Source organism: Pelodiscus sinensis, chromosome 4 (genome assembly GCF_052426305.1).
Source record: "Pelodiscus sinensis isolate ZL-2025 chromosome 4, ASM5242630v1, whole genome shotgun sequence".
In the NCBI taxonomy this organism is placed as follows: Eukaryota; Metazoa; Chordata; order Testudines; family Trionychidae; genus Pelodiscus; species Pelodiscus sinensis.
In genome coordinates this window covers 15,814,035-15,835,425 of record NC_143055.1, presented here as the reverse complement: position 1 = coordinate 15,835,425, position 21,391 = coordinate 15,814,035, and the positions used below count along the sequence as shown (strand labels likewise).

General features: G+C 48.5%; 1 protein-coding gene across 1 annotated transcript; it reads left to right on the top strand.

Annotated features, from left to right (window-relative positions):
• Positions 1–6,538: 6,538 nt before the first annotated feature.
• NKX1-1 (NK1 homeobox 1) lies at positions 6,539–15,696 on the top strand. Its single transcript, XM_075930912.2, has 2 exons — positions 6,539–8,311; positions 13,205–15,696. Exons 1-2 carry the CDS (start codon positions 7,846–7,848, stop codon positions 13,978–13,980), a joined length of 1,242 nt encoding a protein of 413 aa, XP_075787027.2. The 5' UTR covers positions 6,539–7,845; the 3' UTR covers positions 13,981–15,696.
• The last annotated feature ends 5,695 nt before the right edge of the window (positions 15,697–21,391 follow it).

Here is a 21,391-nt window from a genome sequence, read left to right as displayed (position 1 = left end):
TACACACAACACATACACAGTACATATATCTAGACACACAGAAGTGTGTGTAGATATACATACATAAACTACATACACACTTGTCTATTAGGAAAGAGATGTCACTTGGCACAATCTGAAACATTTCAAAGGCTCTGAAGGTGCCAGGGAAAAATATTAAAAGTCTTGCTTGTTAGGGACAGTTTAGCACCATCCAGAGAGTGGGGCTGAGCTCCACCAGTAGCTGGAGAATTACTATCATATCCTCACTACCACAGGGAATACTCATGAGATGTGGGGGTTTTTTCCCAAATGTCATTTAATGCATTAGTACACCTTTAATCATTGCCTGTAAGTTGTCACATCTCAGTGTAAATCAAGCCTTTTTTGCAAATGAAGGGGCACTAGCTTGAAAAGAAAAGGGGGAGATGTTCTTGCTTTGAGACCCCAGAAGATAAAAGCAGAGGTGTGTTGTGTACTGGGTTTGCAATAGCCCTTCTCTCTCTCCCCCCTCTCTATCTGAAGTCTGTTGTATATTTGTTCCTTCACGGCTCCTCGTCCTTAGATTAGATTTCTCCTTTCTCATTACCAACCTTAATAGACCCTTCAGACCTCATTCCAGCCCCAGATATTATCTGACCCGTATAATTAATTAATTATAGCCCAAATATTATAGATTATTAAAAATAGCATAACTAATAGTGTAATATCTCAAGCTGTCGACTTTAATAGTCAACATTGTCTTGGTCTCTCTTATCAGGCTGGGACACCCGGTGAGAATATTGATTTCTGGTAATTTTAACCATCATCTGCCATCCTGATGGGTAATTGTCAGATTTTCACCAGAGTCAGAGCTCATTTGAAATCGTTAAACCGTCGACAGAGCTCACAGTTGATCTTAATGTTTCCTTTTTCTACCCCTTCAATATGTTTCAGCAACGGAGAGGAAAATAAATAGAGAGAACGAGAGAGATGCTTAAGTGCAAACCATCGGATTTCTCTTTTATTTATTCCCATTCCCCTTTTGTGCAGTCTCTCTGACTCCAAGGAGGACAGTGGGGCTGTTTAAGGCTGATTTCCCCCGCCTCCCCCTTTCTGTCCTTAGCCTTTTTTTATTCCCCCACCAGCTTCCTGCATGTAGCCCTATACGAGAGAACCTGCTCCCTGGTCTAACTCCACAATTCTGTCCCCAAGCCCCCGACAGAGGGGCAGAATGTCAATTTCAACCCACGTGCACACAAATAAAATAAAATAAATAATCAAGCCAACTGTTTAATTTTCTGCTACACTTCCCCACGGGATGGAGGTTGACTCCCCTCTGGCCCCTCTCTTCCCAGTCCTCTCTCTCCTCATTATTGCCCAGTCTTAGGAAATTAGAGCATTTGCAAAGGGCTCGCCGGGTAGAAAGGAAGAGATAAGGACAGACATGGACACAGAGAGAGGCTGTTTTTCCTGTGCTCTTCACTCCCCCCTGTCCTCCCATGGGATGTCTGCTGGCAAAGAAGTCATACCAGCAACAGACTGCATGGCTAGGCCAGTCTCGGCGCACCCCCCTTACAGGAAAGCCACCTCCATAGGACGAGTATGCCCACTGCGTATACGAAATTTAACCCTCGGTAGTCTACGTCTATTTCATTCAAGGCAAGAGATGGGCAGGAGGTTGCTGTTAGAGGGACCAGCTTCTTTGGATCCGTTTGTAAAAGGGTCACCCCACAAAAGCCTGGCAGGAAGAGGGGGTTACCCCGGGCAACACTGAAGTACGTGTGATTTTCCACCCCTCCAGTCCTCTCCTAAAGGTGCCCCAAAGACACGTGCATTTTTAGTTGGGGGGTGGGGTTGGGAACTTTGGAACGGACTCCGAGCACAAGGGATCAGCTTTCACTAGGGGTCTGAATGAGAACGTCCCAAAAGATCTTTCCCGAGATACGTGACAACAAGCCCCTTTATTAGGAGTTTATATACACACACGCCAGCGTCTAGGGAGGGAGTTAAGCCTCAAGATTAACGAAGAGGGGGCTTGGATTTAAACAAGAATTTGCTGACCTAAATCTTGAAAGGGAGCAAGGGAAGCTGCCTTTGAACCTCTCGCTGGGTGTCATTTCGAGAGCAAACCGCACAGGTTTCCTCTCCCCAGCGCTCTTAATTTGCAACCAAATAAACATACCTCAATGCCACAAGGCCCCAGCACAGCTGGGCTCTCCCCCTCTGGCTGGGTTGAAACTCTAAGGGAATCGGTGAGAAGGAAGCGACCAGTTTTAATAGATCCTCCGAGGATTCCCCTGGAGCATTATTTAAACTTCTAATTATGATTCATGTGTGTGATAATATTAATTTAATAATCAAGGAGCTGTGCAGGAAGCATTAACCTCAATTAAGCTCATTATTACCCTAACCTGGAATCCCCTGGGCTCTTACATCTTCTGCTGTGAAGACCTGACATTGTATTGATAGAGGGCAAGATCTGCTTCATAATCTCTCTCTCTCTCTCTAAAATAATCATCATTTTCTTTCTTGGCCAAAGTTAATTAATTCTTTAGCTTGAACGGGGTTAATATTAAACATCCCCCAAGAACCCTTTTCCTCCAGCTTTACCCACTCCCTCCGGATAGGTCTCATCTTTTCAGGGAAAGGGTGAAAAAGACAAACAGTCTTTAAACTAATTATTGTGCATCCTGAAACAAGCGCACTGTTGTGTCTAGAAAGCGATGGCCATACTATTAAATACAATAATAATTAAAGCTACCTCGGCCCTCGCCGGGCTGTGTAGAGCCAGAATAGGGTGGGCAGACTCTGGCAAGGTAAGAACCCCTTCCTAGATCTGAGGATGCTTTTCTCAGCTCGGGGCGCTGAATGGGACGATTTGGGGGACCCAGGCATGTTTGAAATCGAAGAGAACATGGCCGTGGTTAAAGGATCTATTGAGTCTCGCAACGTGCCCCAGAGGGGCCATTAGACACTGACAATCCACCCCACCTCTCCCCCACACATTTCTTTCCCTTCCCTGACCTCCAGCTTGTCCAGGAGAGACAGGCCTTGCCTATTTCCCTAGCCCGCCCCCTTATCCCAGCTGTTCTACCCCCTTCACCTTCCTGCCATGTTAATTCTGGTGGGTGTTTCGCTGCCCCGGCTCTAGTTTACAGCAAGGGGGCCATTAGGAGATGGTTTTAGAGCCCTTTTCTGCCAGGCGCTGTTGGGCTCCCTGCGTGGGTTGTATTAGAATGACTATTAGCCAGATTAGATCTCTGTTCCTAGAAACGCGTTTCTTGGTCTGGGACTGACCTAATCGCGCAGGTATTGAAAAGGCCGGGACAACACTCGCTCCGGAGTCCCTGGAGTCACTTCGGCCTCCTTTCGATTACAGGCGTCGGTGTCAGGCTTCACGTAACACTTGGAGGGTTGAAAAGTCTGCGGCGTGTGTTAATTTGGTGGCGGGGAAGGGGTAACGGGGCTGCGTCCCACCCTGCGGATCGATATTTTACAGATGTGATTTCACTGCACCTTGATGTTCTCTGTCGCAGGGACCGTGCGCTTCCCTGCTTTACCCTCCGTGACCTTCCATTGCCCCCAGGGCACATTTGCGATCGATGCAAACCGATCAAGAGCGCGGGGGAAGCGAAGCGGGTTTCTCTTGCACCTGTTCCACCCCGAAACAGCCTCCCCACCCCCTTTATTCTTTCCCCCGTGGAAATCCCTCTAAGTGACCCTCTCGCGATAACAGGGGGGCTACTAAATTGATGTACCACCACGAAAAAAAAGCCCTTCGTGCCCCTCAGATCCGCGCTGCTGGGAGGGGATGAAGAACGGCCCAAAAAAGAAAAGCGTCGGGTTTTGATCCGAGCGATAGAACAGAAACCGAATTAAAAATGGAACGCGTTGCTTAAAAACGCAGGGCCGACTGGAGCAGGGACTCCGGCCCCTTCTATGTGGCTGCAAAGCACGTCCAGGCAGAAGAGGCACACGGGGTGTTCAGGTTTATAGTTAACTACATGCAAATGCTCCGGGCTTACAAATCACCAGAAGCGGGGCCGTGCAGCCCCAGGGCCGGCCTCTGATGCAGCCCCCCCCCCCCTCCGCCCCCGCTGACTAGTGTCTAGGGATCATCTCCCCACTGGAAAGGCAATGAGGACCAGGCCTGGCCCGAGAGCGCGCAGGGGGCAGGAGGAAGGAGCAGGTGGATCTCGTGAGGTGTCGCAGGATGCGTGCAGTTAACAACTCGCCACTGGAGGCGGCGTGGGCAGAGGCCACGCGGGCAGTCAGCTGGGGTCCCTCCAGCCCCCAAAGCCATTTGCAAACGTTCTGGGAAGCGGAGGCCTCTGCGGATGGGAGATAAGAGGCGCCTGGGGACATCTCCCTCCCTTCAGGCTGCTACTGAAAACGGCGCAGGACAGCCCCTGCTCAGCCTCTCTCGGTGGCTGGGAGGCGATCTCTCGGCTGAGACTTGCAGCCCCCTTCCCAGATAACCTCTCCCGTGAGCCACCTTCCCTCTGCCGCCAGCTGGCCTGGCCCCTGGGACTTGCCCGAGGGTGGCGGGGGAGACGCCCCGCAGAGGGAGGGGTCCCCCTAGCCAGCTGCTGGCACCACAGACCCTCAAGCAGCTGCAGGTTCGTAGGGACGGGATGAAGAGAGCATCCCGGTGCCTAACACTGCAGCCAGAGTCCGGTTCGGCCTCCAGCTGTACTCTGCTCCCCCGGAGCTGGCGTGTAAACCCGGTTCGAACCGGCTCCACGCTTACCTCCGGGGACACCGGCCCGGCCGTGCCAACACGCCCCAGCAGCTATCTCCCATGCAGGCTGCGATTGGAGCGATGGTCCTGTCAAAGGCGAGGGGTCCCCTGCGCGCCGCAGGGCACCTAAGCTGCCGTGGCAGGCCAATGCTGCCCAGTTCTGGGCTGACTGACCACAAGCCCCTTGCGGCCTCAGAAATCCCCCCGCCCTGCAGATCCAATTTTGGCTAACTACCGCGATAACCCCCCGGGGAGGTCTAGCACCGCCGGGCTCGGTGCGGTGGGTTAGAGAAAGGACCATTTCCATCCCAGCCCCGGGCCTGGGCATGGAGGGGCAGAGGTTGGATGAGCTGGCATTTCATTGGCGTTAATCTAACCCCCTGCCATGATCCCCGCCTCCACCTTCCCCGCCACGCCAGGCATCCCCCCCACGGGCGGGCTCTTTTTCAAAGGAGCACGAAAGGGGCCCTCTCCGAGCAAGAGCGAAGTGGCCACCCGCCCCGCGCGGGAGCGAGATATTACCTGTCACAACGCATCTAGGGCCCCATACTCAGCGCCAACTTTCTGGTGCGCGGATAACCAGAGATGGCAGATGGATGGAGATTGCACAAATGAGGCTCTAATTGACAATCAATTGTGATTAGGAGCAATAGAACAGCTTTATAACACTCGCTTTAAAACCCCGGGGCGCGTGCGCTTTCCCACACTTCGTTTTATCCCTCGTGGGCTGAAGGGGGAATTCGGAGTGGACTCGCGTTCCCCGCCGCGTCCCCGTTCTGTGTCCCACTCTCCTTGCAACTTGTACCGGCTGTACTCCCGTACCTAGCGAATCTCTGCCCCAGCTTTGATCGGGTAGATCACGAAATAAGTGCACGGCCTCGTCGTGCATGGAAAGAGGGTCTTAGCAGCGCACTGAAGAAATGACTATTTATGCTACGCGACAGCTGGGTCTCAAATCCGCTGGCTTTCCTGCCTCCAAGCGTTTACTGTGCAACCTTTGTGTGTTATTGAATTAATAATCATGTAACCGCTGTTGTGGCTTACGCCAGTGCTGGTCCCTGCGCTGTATAGGCCCTACTAGGACAGTGGTGTGCAGAGTTTTAATGGCAATTTTGACCAGATATCTGTAGGGGCTCAAGCAAAAATTTAGGACGCCACTATACTCAAGAGATAAGAATGCTCCACTCCCCCAAGAAAAACCACCTTGCCCTCCCCCATAGGTACAAATGGAGACGAGGAGAGTAAGCAATCTGATCAAACAACCCTTTGGCGCCTGCCTAAAACACCAGCGCCTTTCCATAAACAATATCCCAGAGCTGTGGGCAGAGGCCTTGAACGCGAAATTGTTCTAGAGCGAAAGACGAGCTCCCAGACACAACCGCGGGGGAAGGGAAGTCAGAGAAGGTTTTAAAAGCCAACCAAATATATATTCAAAGTAACTCGGCTCTGGCTCTGTGTGTGTGTGTGGCGGTGAGGTGGGGGGAAAGGTAATTGCCTACACGTGATCAGAGATTAAACATTCCCTTTCCACCCGGGAGGTGATTTATAATTTAAAGATAAAGCATAATAAAGTAATAAAAGAGGAAGGACACTGTTGTGGTGTCTGATTGAAATCAAAGGGCTGGTCTATAATATATGAGAGCGAGCTGCTGTGGGCTCCAGCGTTCAGGGAACTCCCCTGGGCCAGCCCATTGATGGGCTAATCATGTCCAACCCCTACCAAAATTACAGCTGATTGTTTTACCCATTATTTCTCCCAACTTTTAATTTCTGCTTTCCAAAGGATCATTGCCCGCGGTAATTGCAAAGGACCTGTCCTTGTATGTGTCACCAGCCTCAAGACAGGAGGGGAAAAAATCTAATTTTCTTTTTATGTTTTCTCTATTTTCCTACCTTTTGGGCCAGCTAATTCAAACGAGGCAGCGATTTGGACATCCAAAACAAGAATGAAATTGATATGATCACAGCGCGCGTCCACAGAAAGCGCAAACGCGGAAGGGTAGGAAAGGAAATTAGATTTTTGTAAATCAAAGGCCGCTCTTTTCCTAATTTTTCCCTTTTTCCTGCCATAAAACCATCTTTCATGAAGGGGTGTTTCTCAGAAGTGAGAGTGAGCTATGCTGATTGCATTATTTCTAGGTGGGACGAGAATAATTCCCCCCCCCCCCCCCCAAGTTATTTAAAATGTATTGACCGTCGTGTTTTGCCTTGTGGTGTTTAAGCCTATGATTTTGCTCTCAATATTTTAGGCAGTTTCATCTGATATGTAATTTTAATTAATTAGTTGGGGGGAAGACAACGTGTATATAGATGTGTCTATGCACGAAGCATCATTCAAAGTATCCGCCTCGAACAACATTTTATGCTATTGTTCTAATTTAATAAGGCAAGGGGGTGACACAAATGAGATTGTTCACCCTGAGCGCCCAAATAATACCCTGGTGATCACACAACTAAACCATTGGGATGGAAGGTCTTAGGGCCCCATTCGGTGTGTGTGTATAATATCTTCTTTATATTGATCCCGCAATTATTTCAAAAGAAAGCATTCTCCGCCCATTTCTCCAAATAAGGCTATTTAGATGCTTTCCAGATGAGTGGAGGTGTGTTGAAACAGAGCTGACAGCTAAGTATATCACAGCCACACGACCATCCTTCACTCTCCCCCTCCTTCCCCCCTCCCCTTTCTCAGGCACACACACTTTCAGTGTCTCTCCTCCAGTGATGGAGATTACTGACTATTATGGGCAAGGGATTAATTTGTAGCCAATTACAAGCCACTGCTAAATATGAACGCATAAATAAGAGACAGCCGTGGCCGCGTGTGCGAGAGACAGGGGGGCGGGGGGGGGCGAGAAGACACATACGTGTTGAGGGAGTCCTGTGAGGATGATGAGAAGGAAGAAGGAGCAGCCGAGTGGAGCATCCCCCTGTGACTGCCTTTCTCCACGGGAGACTCCGGCTCAGGTTGGACCCAGCCACGTGGAATCCTGCAGATCTAAAGCAGCCGGCTCCCGGTGGTAAAAGAAGAGCTGGTCGGCGAGACAGAAGGCAGCGTCCGGAGTTGATTGCGAGCAGGAGTTTCCAGCTGAAGTTCGCAGGAGGGGAAAGAGTTGTCACGGGACGGGGCTCTGCACCGAGCCATGAATGTGAGCAGAGACAAGGCTCAGGGAGGTGACATCTCTATCCCAGCTGTAGCAGCCAGCCAGGCTGGCCTTGGAGGGGAGCCAGTGTCCGGCTGTCTTCACGGGGAAAGCATGGAGAGTCACGGGGACCAGAGACTTTCCTCCAGCAACGAGCTACCAGTCTATTCGTGCCCTGGGAATAGAGAGCGGCCAGGCGACAATCAGAGCAACACCCCTGGACAAGAGGGGGCTGGGGCGGCTCTGCCGGTGGTCCACAGAACCACCTCGTTTTCCGTGCTGGACATTCTGGACCCCAACAAATTCAACAGCAAAAAGAGGCAGTGTTCGGTGCTGTACAAATCCGCAGGGAGCGAATTCACTCTCGGGGCAGAGGCCAAACCCGAGGACTCGGGCACGGAACTAGCAGATCCAAAGGCTCTGGCTGACGACTTTGAAACGTGCAAAAAGTCCTCGGGCTTAATCAGTAAGTACGTTTTGCATGTTCACCTCCACCCCTCTCGGCCGGGTCCGAGGGGAAAGGTACCGCGCGCCTGAAACGTTAGGCAGGGGGGGAACAGGCTTCTAAAGGTGAGGCTTAGACCCCCACCGTTCCTGCTCCCTGTCAGCTACAATCCAGGGGGCAACAGCACGTGTAGACGCGGGGAACCCGCTGTACAGTTATTAAAGCGGACTGCATCCGTGTGTAGCAAGGGCTGACTGGTTTGTGATGCCTGCCGGTTTGTGCGCCCCGGGCAAGGTGAAATTTACCCGGCCTTTGCCCTCCTTTCAGGCGCATCAAGTTTCAGGCTGGGCTCTGGTTGCAAGTTGGAGACTCTGTGATGTGCCTGTATTGTCAGTCACATGCCCCCTTTCCCTTTCCTCACCAGGAGTCCTGAAAATCCAAGCAGACACACGCTAAGTAACTTCAGCTGCAGTTCTGCAAACTAGGGAATGCAGGCGCAAATTCGGGGCACTCACCTCACAATCAAACTCTGGGTTCTGGTGCTCGCGGGCTGGCTAGCAAGCGATCCATTGCAAGGGGTAATGTTGTATTAAATGTACCTAGTTCATCACGCCTCACTGAATTACTTTGATTACTGTCGCACAATAACAACTTCTGTCCTGGTGTCTTTTTTCTGTCCTCAAGGATACCAGGTATATGTAAGTTACACCTGAAGCAAAAACTTACCAGGATAATTGGGGAGTGCAGGCCATTTGAATGAGAAGGCCCGTCAGATTTTTAAATTTATTCTCAAAGCCTCAGATTTGAGGCTGTATCTTCCAAGTATCCAAGTCGCGTTCCTGACTTTTTCATGTCTTCCTCCCTCTCCCCCCGAACCATCTCCCCTCTCTACCCCACCCCCCAGCCTGCTGAGCGTTGCTGTGGGCGACAGATTCAATTTTCTCTCTCCCCTTGGCTTTTTTAGGACAAATCAGACTAATTGTGACAAAATGCTGGTTATCTCTGGAAAAACAATTAAATTCCTTCGATTACATTTAAGGTAAAATGTGCTTAGCAGCGTAAAGAGGCTGGATAATGGGGGAAATCGCCCCAGAGTGGCATGTAGGACTCCCTGGGTCGATATCCTATTATCGAATTGTGCATATCTCTTTCAAGCACCTTGCAAACTCTCTCCTAACATCTAAATTATAGGGTCAAAATTCGGATAATTACTCGATTAAAACCTATTACACTTATTAGGGCTCGCTATTGATCGGGAATTGCATTCGACCCAAGCTCTAGATTGCTTTTGCTCTCCAGGTCCAAATATCCCAACTTTCTCACCTCTAAATGCTGTGACTCTGAAGATATTAGAGCACTTCCGGGAAAAGATAGCCCATGTGAAAAATATCTATAGATATTCTGTGTATGGAGAGTTGGGAACAGCAGTGAGCTGTGTATATGTGATACTGTACAGCCTAGAAAATGAACTTCTTTACAATTCTACGGCTGCTTTACAATCCTGCGATACAAGGTCCACGTAGGTTTATTTCTACCTGTTTTGACGCTAGCCCCTTAATAGTACATCTATTTTTAATAATGAAAGCAATAGCAAGCCGCTAGACGTAAACAGAATTCCAAAGAGATTTTTAAAACTCCGAGTATACCTCAAGTAAGTGTGTGTCTCAACTGATCTGACTTTTGTCATATTAAATAGATCTGTGCAATCAGAAAGACCGACGAGGTCAGCCTATCACCAATCTTGTACTTTATCTCCAGACAAGGAGAGAAATGCAATTCTATCCTTCATTTCTCTACCAGTAAATATATTTAGAAACACCAGGCAATATTAAACTTTGTTGGCTGGCAAGCTGGCTAGGGATTTTGCACAATTCCTTTCTTCAGTCCTAACTGTGCTACTATTTTGTAACGCTAGAAACATCCAAACTTGCGCTCCGAAATCACGCAAGTTACATCGCATTATGGTTCCACCATCACCTTAGGTACTAGTTAACTATAGTAGATCAAGCAGTTGATTTAGTTCGGCGGCGATGGAGCAAAAGATCGGAAAATAAATTATGATTATCGACAACCAGAAAATAAGTACGTGCACCTTGCAAAAACACATTTGGTTTTAGGAATAACTGATAAAACTCCGACTAATTTGTTTTGTATTAACACAGTTACAAACCTAGAATGATGTTGCCTTCCACAATTTCAGTGCAGTTGTTGCCTAAAAAATATTTTAATAATCCTGCCTGAGAGAGAGGCTGAGGGACATTTACAAATTATTGCAAAAAAAAAAAAAACCCCTTTAAAGTCATCAACACAAATACTCTGTCATCTGGATTGAACGTGTGTATGTTGCTATGTTTACCCCCAATAAATAAATATTCGTATGTGTGCAAAAATAATATGGAAAGGTGCGTGTACAAAAATATAATCGACAATGGCATCCGTCTATAATTTTATTTTGATGAGATGTAGATTATTTTAACTGTATTTCACCTTCGTGCACCATTTTCAGTTTAAAACCCCCTTAATCACATTCTCATATTTCTATATATGTCATAATTCGAGACCTCCATTTTCTATCTTTTAACACCAAGATGGAAATTATTAGTTTTAAAAGTCCCCAGGTTACTAAACACTGCTTTTGCGGGTGACCATAATAAACTTCTCTCTCTTTCTCGTAGGGAGCAAGCAATATCCAAGGTTAACCGAAATTCGCTTGTTTCACAGAACAAAATCTTTCCACTTTTAAATTTCTCAAATTTAAAACTAATCCTCTATAATGGATCATTTGTTTTTAGTGTTTAGCAAAGTTTGAGACCGAGTGTTTAGCCTTAGTGTTTATGGAACTGAAATGACTGAAGCTAATACATAATGGGACATAATGGTCAACTCTCTACTTAATTTGTAAAAGGGAGGGGATTTACACATAATAGCTATGCTGGGCTATCTAGGTGTAAATAGCAGATCCATTCAGAAAGTTTAGGAGTAACTAAATGTGATGAGCACAAGGTATTTTTATTTTACTCCAGGCTGACCCGATCCTGCATTTGATGTATTCCTAGATTTTTTTATTCTACACTGGGAGTTTGGAATGGGCAAAATAATATAGCATCCGGCCTCCCAGGTCTCAGAAATGTCTGAGGCATGGTCTACGGAGCGAAACACCTCCTTTACAAATATTATTTCAGGTTTCAGAACGATATTATCCTCCCTGGAAGTACAAGGGCCCTAAATATCGGATAATTACCTTGTTCTCATCTGGAGTCCCGTTAATTGGAGCATAATATAAACCCAAATAAATTAAATGACCGTTAACTAGTTTGTACATTACACAAAATGAGTTTAATTAAGTTTGTATCTGCTCTGCTAATCAATACAAGTATTTACTCCAGTTTAATACTTCTACCTTAGGAGCAGCACTAGAAAACAAGACGCAGAAACGGTGAAAATATACCAAAATAGAAGGCAGCACCATCTTCCATTAATGCGGATAAATAAATAACTAAATTTAAAAGTGTAATAGAAAGGTCTTCTCTTCTGGCTGCACGAAACCCCTCTGTCATTCCAAAATGCCCTATATTAATTATTGTTCATTTCCCAAGTCCCAATTTTTCAAATATGTATTCTAAAGTTATTGCATAAAGAAATGTCCAATTTCTAAAATGTTCAAATGATTTTAATATTATTAGCATCATTATTCCTGATTCTTCTGGGCAGAAATTCCATGAAAGGCACTAACTGTGATTGCTTTTATAAGGACTAAATATAGTAAAATAATGAGATCCATTTTATTTCTTAGCATGTCACCATTATTTTAATGCCGAAAAGGATTAAAGAATGACTACACAGCAGGACTTCTCATTATGGACCACTACCTAACATTCTATATTTGTAAAGCTTTTACCTTGGTTAGTTAGGGGGTTCGGTCTATGTTATTTCTTGTCCTAGCTTTAGTCAAAGGTGGCTTTTGTTTTGTTCCTGAAACGCACTTCGGGGCTTCCTATTTGGAGAACATTTTGAATGAAAGATTCCTTCCCCCAGAGTTTATTCTATACACTCACCCCTAAGTGATTCTGAAACATTTTTCTACATTTTTGCAATATTTGTGCCATCCCAATTACAGTGAAAATGGGAAATCCAACCCCTGGCCTATTAAGCAACTGTTGCAAGCTTAGTTTATCATCTTTTCCCCCTTGCCCGCCAACCCTTTCTTAAAACCCTCTAAATACTCAACAAAGATGTGTGGCGTCTACAAGTGCTAGAATCCACCCACCACTCAAAGGAAACCCCCTGTCCCAGAGAGCTTTACAACACAATCCTGCCAGGTCAAGAGGATTCTCCTGGTTTTCTTCTTTATAAAGGGCAGATTTGCTCCAGGCCTGCCCCTCTCCGTGCCATGGGAAGAGGGTATGAGAGACTCTCTGTCTGGAAGAATGGTGGGTGAGGTTTTATAAAGTGCCTCTCTGAGGATGCCTGATTTTGCTGTGTAACAGTGAGACCTTTCACAAATGCCCCCCCGTCCTCATAAGGTAGGAAACCTCAGAACACCTTCAATTAGAAGTCGCTGCATTTTGAGGCCCAGCAGCAACCCGGAGGGAAGAAACCAGGACTGTTTCCTGCCAATTTTCCCCTGCTCCTAACCCTTCTGCTTCTCCGGTAGACAATGGCTTTGCCTAAGGAGCTTGGGCTGGAGAGGGGGAGGTCAGATTCCCATTTTGTGCCCTCACTGAAGCCTGATTCTGCCTCCCCCTTTCCAGTGGGTCTGTGTCTGAACACCCTGGGAGCCTCTTTTCCTGCCCCTTTCAGCTTGGCAAAGCTGGGGCCGCTGCCGGCGGGCTGGGCAGGTGGGGACATGGGCGCTGGGCCTGGGCGGGCTGGCTGGCAGCCGCTAAGCTAACCCCTCTCCTTGCTTGTGCGCAGAGGATGGCGAGCTGTACAAGGCCGAGGAGTGCGACCTGGACTACGGCAGCAGGCCCAGCCCCAGCCCCGAGAGCGAGCCGCTAGACGAGGAGGAGCTATGCAGCGAAGAGAGCAGCAGCAGCAGCAGCCTGGGTGGCGTCGGGGGGTCCGGCGAGGAAGAGCCCGGCCGCCCCGCGGAGGATGGGGAGCCAGGCAGCCAGCCGCCCTCCCAGCCCCCGTCCCAGCCCCAGGCCTCTGGCGGGGGCTCGCAGAGCCAGCCGGCCAAGCCCAAGAGGAAGCGCACGGGCTCGGACTCCAAGTCGGGCAAGCCCCGGCGGGCGCGGACCGCGTTCACCTACGAGCAGCTGGTGGCGCTGGAGAACAAGTTCAAGTCCACGCGGTACCTGTCGGTGTGCGAGCGCCTCAACCTGGCGCTGTCGCTCAGCCTGACCGAGACCCAGGTCAAAATCTGGTTCCAGAACCGCCGCACCAAGTGGAAGAAGCAGAACCCGGGCGCCGACACCAGCGCCCCGACGGGCGGCGGCGCGGGAGGCGGCGGGACCGGAGGGGGCCTAGGGGGAGGCGGCCTGGGCGGGGGGCTGAGCCCGCTCAGCCACTCGCCGCCCATGGGCAACCCGCTTTCCATGCACGGCCCCGGGGGCTACCCGGGACACCCCACCGGGGGTCTGGTGTGCGCCGCCCAGCTGCCCTTCCTGCCCAGCCCTGCCGTCCTCTCGCCCTTCGTCCTGGGCTCGCAGACTTACGGGGCTCCGGCCTTCTACACCCCGCACCTATAAACCTGCCTGCCTCCGCCCCGGGCCCGAGAGCCGCTGGGGCAGCAGACCCTGGGATGGAGACCACGCGCCGCGCTCCCTGCGCTCAGCGCATCCGGTGGGATGGGAACTGCGCGCCCAGAGCTCCCGTTCGCCCCAGGGGATGGGAACTGCGCGCCCAGAGCTCCCGTTCGCCCCGAGGGCTGGGAACTTCGCACCGCGCACTCCGAGTTCCCCTGCGCGCTCAGAGCGCGCAATCCCCTGGACTGGGAAGATTCGTCTCTGAACTCTCTCTGCGCGCCTGTCTCCCACCGCAACCCAGGGACAGCCAGCAGAGCGCAGTGCCAGGAGAGCTTCGCAAAGCAACAATACATCATTAATAATCATACATTCATGTCCGTCCCCTGATGAACTCGCTACTTTTTCAGTAACCATTGAGTTTGGGGGGAAGGGGCATTAGAGGGGAATGAGGGCGGGGAAGAGGGAGTGCTTGAAATTGCATTTCCCAAACGGATACTCCTCTTCTTTGGCCCTTTGTTTTTTAAAAGCCCCCCGGAGAGGGATAGGTCATTTCAACTTTATGCACCATTCTAACAGTGGGAAGGCGGCCGGCTCCCCGCCACCGGACGGGACACTGGGGCTCTCGGGGTGGCCGGGGAGCTGCAATGTCAAAGGGCTGCAGCCGGTTTCCAAAGGCTGGCGAGAGCTGTCTGGCCCCAACCCCCGTCCTTTCCTCCCCACGGAGACGCAACGACAACTTTTCAACTGCCCTACAATCATTTCTACGACCCTTTTTATACGCTCCGCGCCCGGCCTCGGCTGCTGGAAGGGAGGCAGAAGGGAGAGAAGGATCCTCTCCTTGGCTCTTTGTAAATAGAACTTGGTAGCTGTAAATCATCGTTATCTGTATTTTTTCACTGTCCCTTGTTTTCGTCTGGCCACTTGTAAAAGACTTGAAAAGATGATGTACCCATTTGACTCTCAGGGTGAAACAGAAAACTCTAGGCTTGTCACTTCGCCACACGGTTGGTAAAACAACGGGTTATTTTCTCCCGCGATTTCACGATTTTTACATACTTGATCTTTTTTTTTTAAATACAACCCCCCGACTAATTGGTGAAAGATTAAAAATAAAATCCACGGCCGACCTCAGGAGGAGTCGTGTCTGGTCAGACACGCGGAGAGCCGCATTTATGGGTTGCAATTTTTTTGTTACATTAATCAACTATGTCTATTTCTGGTTGTTCCGAAAAAAATAACTTTATAATTAATGTATAAGGGATGGGACGGATGGGAATCCAAAATGAGAGAGAAAGCACTTTGTTTGCTAAACACTTTAAATCCCTCAATAAACTTTAAGTAAACAGCGTCTTCCTGGCTCTGTGTTTCTCTCGTTCTGAGGCAGCACGTTTCAGTTGCCTTTCTAGGAGAAACAAATCACTAACCAGGATCAGTTCCCTTTTGCAGCCCTCTACTAAGTTACACCCTCGTGCCATTTCGACATCATTTTTGATCGTTTTGAGAACCTTGTGAAATCCGCATCGCTACTTACACACAAAGAAACTATTTTTCTGTGCTTTAAAAGGGAACTTTGCCTTATTGGCTATTTGATCTAGTGTTTATTTTCTTAATTAATTTGGTTGAGCTGATTATAAAATACAAATCCAAGAGTGGAGGTCTATGAAGTGGCAGTAGATATATCGCGACTGTTTGGATTTATGTACATTTCATAAATTAACTGGTTAATTATGTTCGCTCATTAAAAAAATAGCAAAATCTTAATTGGATATCTATATCTTTTTATAAACTTCAATATTGCCTTTTTTTAAAATATTCCCCTACTTTAAAAATAATGGATGGTCTGTTATGGACTCATGAAAAAGAGAAAACGCATTGAGCACTAAGGATAGTTTGCCATTTAAAGTAAAGCTTATAAATCTCCCATTAAAGAGGATACAAAGTTCTTATCTCGCTTCCAGCTTTCCTATCTGATCCCATACTTCACCCCGGGGAAGGGAAATGTATATGTCTGCAATCCCTTCACTCCGGAGAGCTGATTGCTGATTTCCAGGGCACCCAATAATTTTAAGAAACGCACACAGGAGAGTGCGGTGTAGATTATTAATCCCCGCTCCCCCTTTAATCAGTTCCGGTCCAGCTGATTGCAAGCAGCACTAGATGGTCTTGCCTCATTTTCCATGGGACCCCCCCCCCCATCATTCCTCCCCTCTGGACACAACACCCCCTTCCTCTCCTCCCCCCACCCCGAAGGTGCCCATTTGCTTTTCTTCACCCATCATCTCTTCTGAGAGGTCCGGATGGGGATCCTCCCCTGAGCTGGGGTAAGGGGAGTGGGGCAGGAACCTAGAAGCAGCCCGCTGTCTTGGGGGGGGGGGGGTGTAGAAAAAGCACTTTGAGCAACTCTCAGACGAGGGTGAAATTAACTAAACGGGGGGGGGGCATAAAGGCAGCCCCCCCCCAGCCACACATAAGGCTCAGGATCTCGGCTCCTCTCAGCTGTCCCCCCCCCCCCCCGCCCCGCGCCGCAGTGGGGTGACAGTATTAAATGATATCTTTCTAATCCTATTAGCTCCTTCCTCTTGTTTGCTTCCTCCAGTGAGCGTTTTTGACAACCTCTTACTGCCGCGGCTGGCACTTGAAGCGTGAGGAAGTTATAGTTTCTGACAGAGAAATTACATCTTCCCCCAGACAGAGATGTCTGGAAATGTAAATGGAGTGGGACCGGCGGGCGGGCCGAGGGAGCGAGCCTGGCAGGGGACGCAGGGGACGCTCCCTGCCGGCAGAGGGGGCAGCAGAAGAGGGAGCGCTCCCCCCGGCCTTAGAGGGGAGGCGAGGGAGCAAAGATCCCTTGGGAGCCAGCCCCCAGCCCACACCCAGGGCCTGACCCAGCCATACTTGCACCCTCTGGGCAGAGGGCGCATGATTGACATGCTAAGGGGCACCCCACCCCTGGGTGCACAGTGCATGAGCACCCCCGCAGGCCAACCTATGGGGGGCGCCTGATTGAAGTGGTCAGGGGCACCGCGTGCCCTATCCGTGGCCCTGTCCGCGGGAGCCCAGCGCCCTGATCACTTCAATCAGGCGCCCCCCATAGGTTGGCGCCCCAGGCAACTGACCAGCTAGCCCCCCCCCCCCTTTAGTCAGGCCCTGCCCTCACCAGACTACAGCTGGACTCAAGACTCACATTTACAGAGCTGCACCTCCCCGCTGGAGCCAGCCTCTTTCCTGTACACACCTGGCTGGCCTCCAGGCAGCCGTGTTAAATAAAATAGGACATGGCATGGGGCACTATTTGGAAACCATGGGAGGAGTGGGTGGGGCAGCCCACCTACTTCTCAAAGTCCCTCCCTCAGCCCTGCAGGTAGGACGACTAGACGCAGGGTCCAACTGATTTCTGGGGACAAATAACAACAAAAGGGATCAAGGTGTAGGGGCACAGGTGTAAAACAAGGGAACCGGGCACCAAGCAGAGAACCCCAGAGACAGCGCCCACTGCTCCTCAAAGCTGTTGATGGAGCCAGTGGACGCTGCCCAGAGGAACTCTGCCCGGATACATGACCCAAGGGAGGACCGAAAATAGGCCCCACTGTCGCAGAGAATCCCCTTGGCATAGGGCTGAGCTTGTATCCACAAGAGAAATTCAGAGTGAAGGTCCCAACTCTACTGACCTCACCTTGTCCACAGGGAAGTCCTATGTGAATTAGCGCAGCGCTTCTAGGTGGAAGCCCTATTAACAGTCCTTCTCATTTAAATGTGTGATAAATCCTTACTACCAAATGTGGAGAAACAGATTTGCAAGGGCTAAGATGCAGCCTGAGCTAATAAACTCTTCCTCTGGTAAATAGCCATACTGCTTCCCCCCTCCCTTGTAAAAATAAATTATAAACCAATATTTCTGCTCACAGGTTCCCAGATGTAATCATCCCCCACCCTCACAGGAGCAAAAATAAATAAATGAAAAGTATATTTGATATTACAGATACCACAATGCAGAACTGAGTCTATATGATGTGTTTGTAGTTGTGTTGGGCCCAGAGTATGAGGCACACAAGGTGAGAGGGTATCTTTAATTGGACCAAATTCTGTTTTGAAAAAGAGAATCCAAGAAGTTTGAAATCTCTCTCTTTCACCAACATAAGCTGGTCCCATTAAAGATATTATCTCCCCCGTCTTGTCTTTCCCTATCATTTAGCATTAATGTAGTTTGTTACAATACAACACGCCAGATGGACAGGTCTCATCATCTTTATTGGACAGATGGGAAAAATAAGTCAAACAAGTCACAACTTCTCTGAGGTTGGGATCTGGTATTCCATCTCCTCCCTCAACCACACCATGTTGGGTTACATATAACTTCTCCCATCAGAGAAGATGAGTGTATCAACAGTAGCCATGCCAGGCAACCTTTCACCATAAAAAACAAGCCCCCGGATAAGGCAGTGTGGTGAAATACGGTCTAAAGTCACTTTTCTGGTGATAGCAAGTGAAGTCCTAGATGGCCAACAGGCTTTTCATAATAGAACATGGAGCTGTACAACTGTAGGTCACTAGTTTGAACATAGCTCAGGTTGGCAGTGAGTAAAAGTCATTATCCACTGATAGCTATTCAATAGCCTAAATAAGGGTCAGGCCTGCTGGTAATACTTTAATCCTTTTCTTAATTAGACTACATAGTCTGAAAACAAAGGTGGGTCAAACAATGAAATATGAAGCTACTCTTTTGGCTCATCAGGCCTAACTCAGCGGTAATACAGAGAGGTCAAATAGATGTCCCAGTTCAGTATCTGTACTGCTCAGCATGGGAACGTGTCCGTCCATATACACTGAGGCTACGTGGAAGACAATAAACCAGATCTGCTGGCATCAGCACAGTCTGTGCTTGGCAGAATAATCCCAAATGCTGCAGGTTTGAATTCAACTGGCTTGGATATGTGGCTGTGTATTTTTATCTACACAGAGCCAGATGGGGGAAAGTAGGCTATAACTATCTTGCAAGCCCCTGAAAATTTGGAAGAGCATGTTAAAAAAGAACGAAGGTCTCCCACTAGTCACAGTCTGATCAGAAAAGCAGAGAGGAAAACACAAGAAGAAACACAGATTAATTCAGAAAGACCAGCAGGTGATACACAATGTTAAAATACAACATATGTACATTATCTCACTGTTAATGCAAAACAGTCAAGTTGCACTCATGAAGTTCACACATAAAATTCCAAGTTACAAAAGCCACTAATAAGAGAGATATGGTTTCTTATTTAATTCAGTGGGATCTGTGCCAATCTTAGTCCCAGGATGATCAGAAATCTCGGTGGATTCAAGGGTTATAGTCTTTGAGCTCACTCATTAGCATTTTTCTTTTGAGGATTCCGTTTTCATATTCTGAATTGGTTTTGATTGGCTATTCAGGTCACATGACAGTTTTCATCTTTTTCTGCTCTAACTTGTATGAATCTGAAATCTGTTTTCTGATCACACTCTGTGACTTCTGCTTGAAATCTGCTGTGCTGGCAAACATCCTGGCCCAGTCATTCAAGTACTAGAATATCCACAGGTAGAAAACAACTGGGGATCAAACACTTTCCTTTAATTAAACGGACTGTTCTCAGAAATTGGTTTTTCAGTGCCAATCGGCTCTACAATGCATGCAAGTTCACCCTGGTCATAAAGTGGTGCTGGAACAATTTGTATAGTGGGAGTGCTGAAAGCCATTAAACCAACCCCTGTGTAAATAGGGGCATGTCCACACTAGGAAATTATTTTGAAATAACTCCCAAAATAATAATTTCAAAATAGCTTGTTCACACTCATTAGAGCCTGCGTTGGATTTCAAGCGGATGGAAGCACGCCACGGTGGGCACCAGGAAGGCGGACACTTCCTGTGGCTACTTGCTGAAGCTAGATGGGACATGTTTAGAATCATAGACTCCTAGGGCTAGAAGAGACCTCAGGAGTCATCAAGTCCAGGCCCCTGCCCAAAGCAGGACCAATCCCAACTAAATCATCCCAGCCAGGGCTTTGTCAGGCCAAGAATTTAAAACCTCCAGGGATGGAGATTCCACCACCTCCCTAGGGAACCCATTCCAGTGCTTCCCCTGCCCTCCTAGGGAAATAGTTTTTCCCAATATCCAACCTAGACCTCCCCCACTTTAAATTGAGCCCATTGCTCCTTGTTCTGCCATCTGTCACTACTGAGAACAGCCTCTCTCCATCCTCTTTAGAACCTTCCTTCAGGAAGTCGAAGGCTGCTATCAAATCCCCCCTCCCTCTTCTCTTCTGCAGACTAAAACTCAAATCCCTCAGCCTCTCCTCATAGGTCATGGGCTCCAACCCCCTAATCATTTTGGTGGCCCTCCACTGACCCAATCCAATGCATCCACATCCTTTCTATAGTGGGAGGCCCAGAACTGGACACACTACTCCAGATGTGGCCTCACCAGAGCCAAATAAAGGGGAATAATCACTTCTCCAGATCTGCTGGCAATGCTCCTCCTAATGCACCCCAATATGCCATTAGCCTTCTTGGCTACAAGGGCACACTATTGACGAATATCCAGCTTCTCATCCACTGTAATCCCCAGGTCCTTTTCTGCAGAACTGCTACTTAGACAGTTGGTCCCCAGCCTGTAACAATGCTTGGGATTCTTCCATCCCAAGTGCAGGACTCTGCACTTGTCCTTGTTGAACCTCATCAGATTTATTTTGGCCCAAACCTCTAATCTGTCTAGGTCACTCTGGACTCTATCCCTGCCCTCCAGCATATCTACCTCTCCCCCTATCTTAGTGTCATCCACAAACTTGCTGAGGGTGCAATCTATCCCCTCATCCAGATCATTAATAAAGATGTTGAACAAAACCAGCCTTAGAACTGATCCTTGGGACACTCCGCTAGAAACTGACCGCCAACCTGACATCGAGCCATTGATCACTACCCATTGGGCCTGACATTCTAGCCAGCTTTCTATGCATCTTACAGTCCATTTATCCAATCCATACTTCCTTAACTTGCTGGCAAGAATATTGCAGAGACCGTATCAAAAGCCTTGCTAAAGTCAAGGTATATCACGTCCACTGACTTTCCCATATCCACAGAGCCAGTTACCTCATCATAGAAGCTAATCAGATTGATCAGGCATGACTTGCCCTTGGTGAATCCATGTTGACTATTCCTGATTACTTTTCCCTCTTCCAAGTGCTTCAAAATGGATTCACTGAGGATCCCCTCCATGTTTTTTTCTGGGGACTGAGGTAAGGCTGACTGGTCTGTAGTTCCCTGGATTTTCCTTATTCTCTCTTTTTTAATAATAAAAAAAAAAAAAAAGATGGGCGCTATATTTGCCTTTTTCCAGTCATCCAGGATCTCTCCCAATCTCCACAAGTTTTCATAGATAATGGCCAAAGGCAGTGACATTTGACA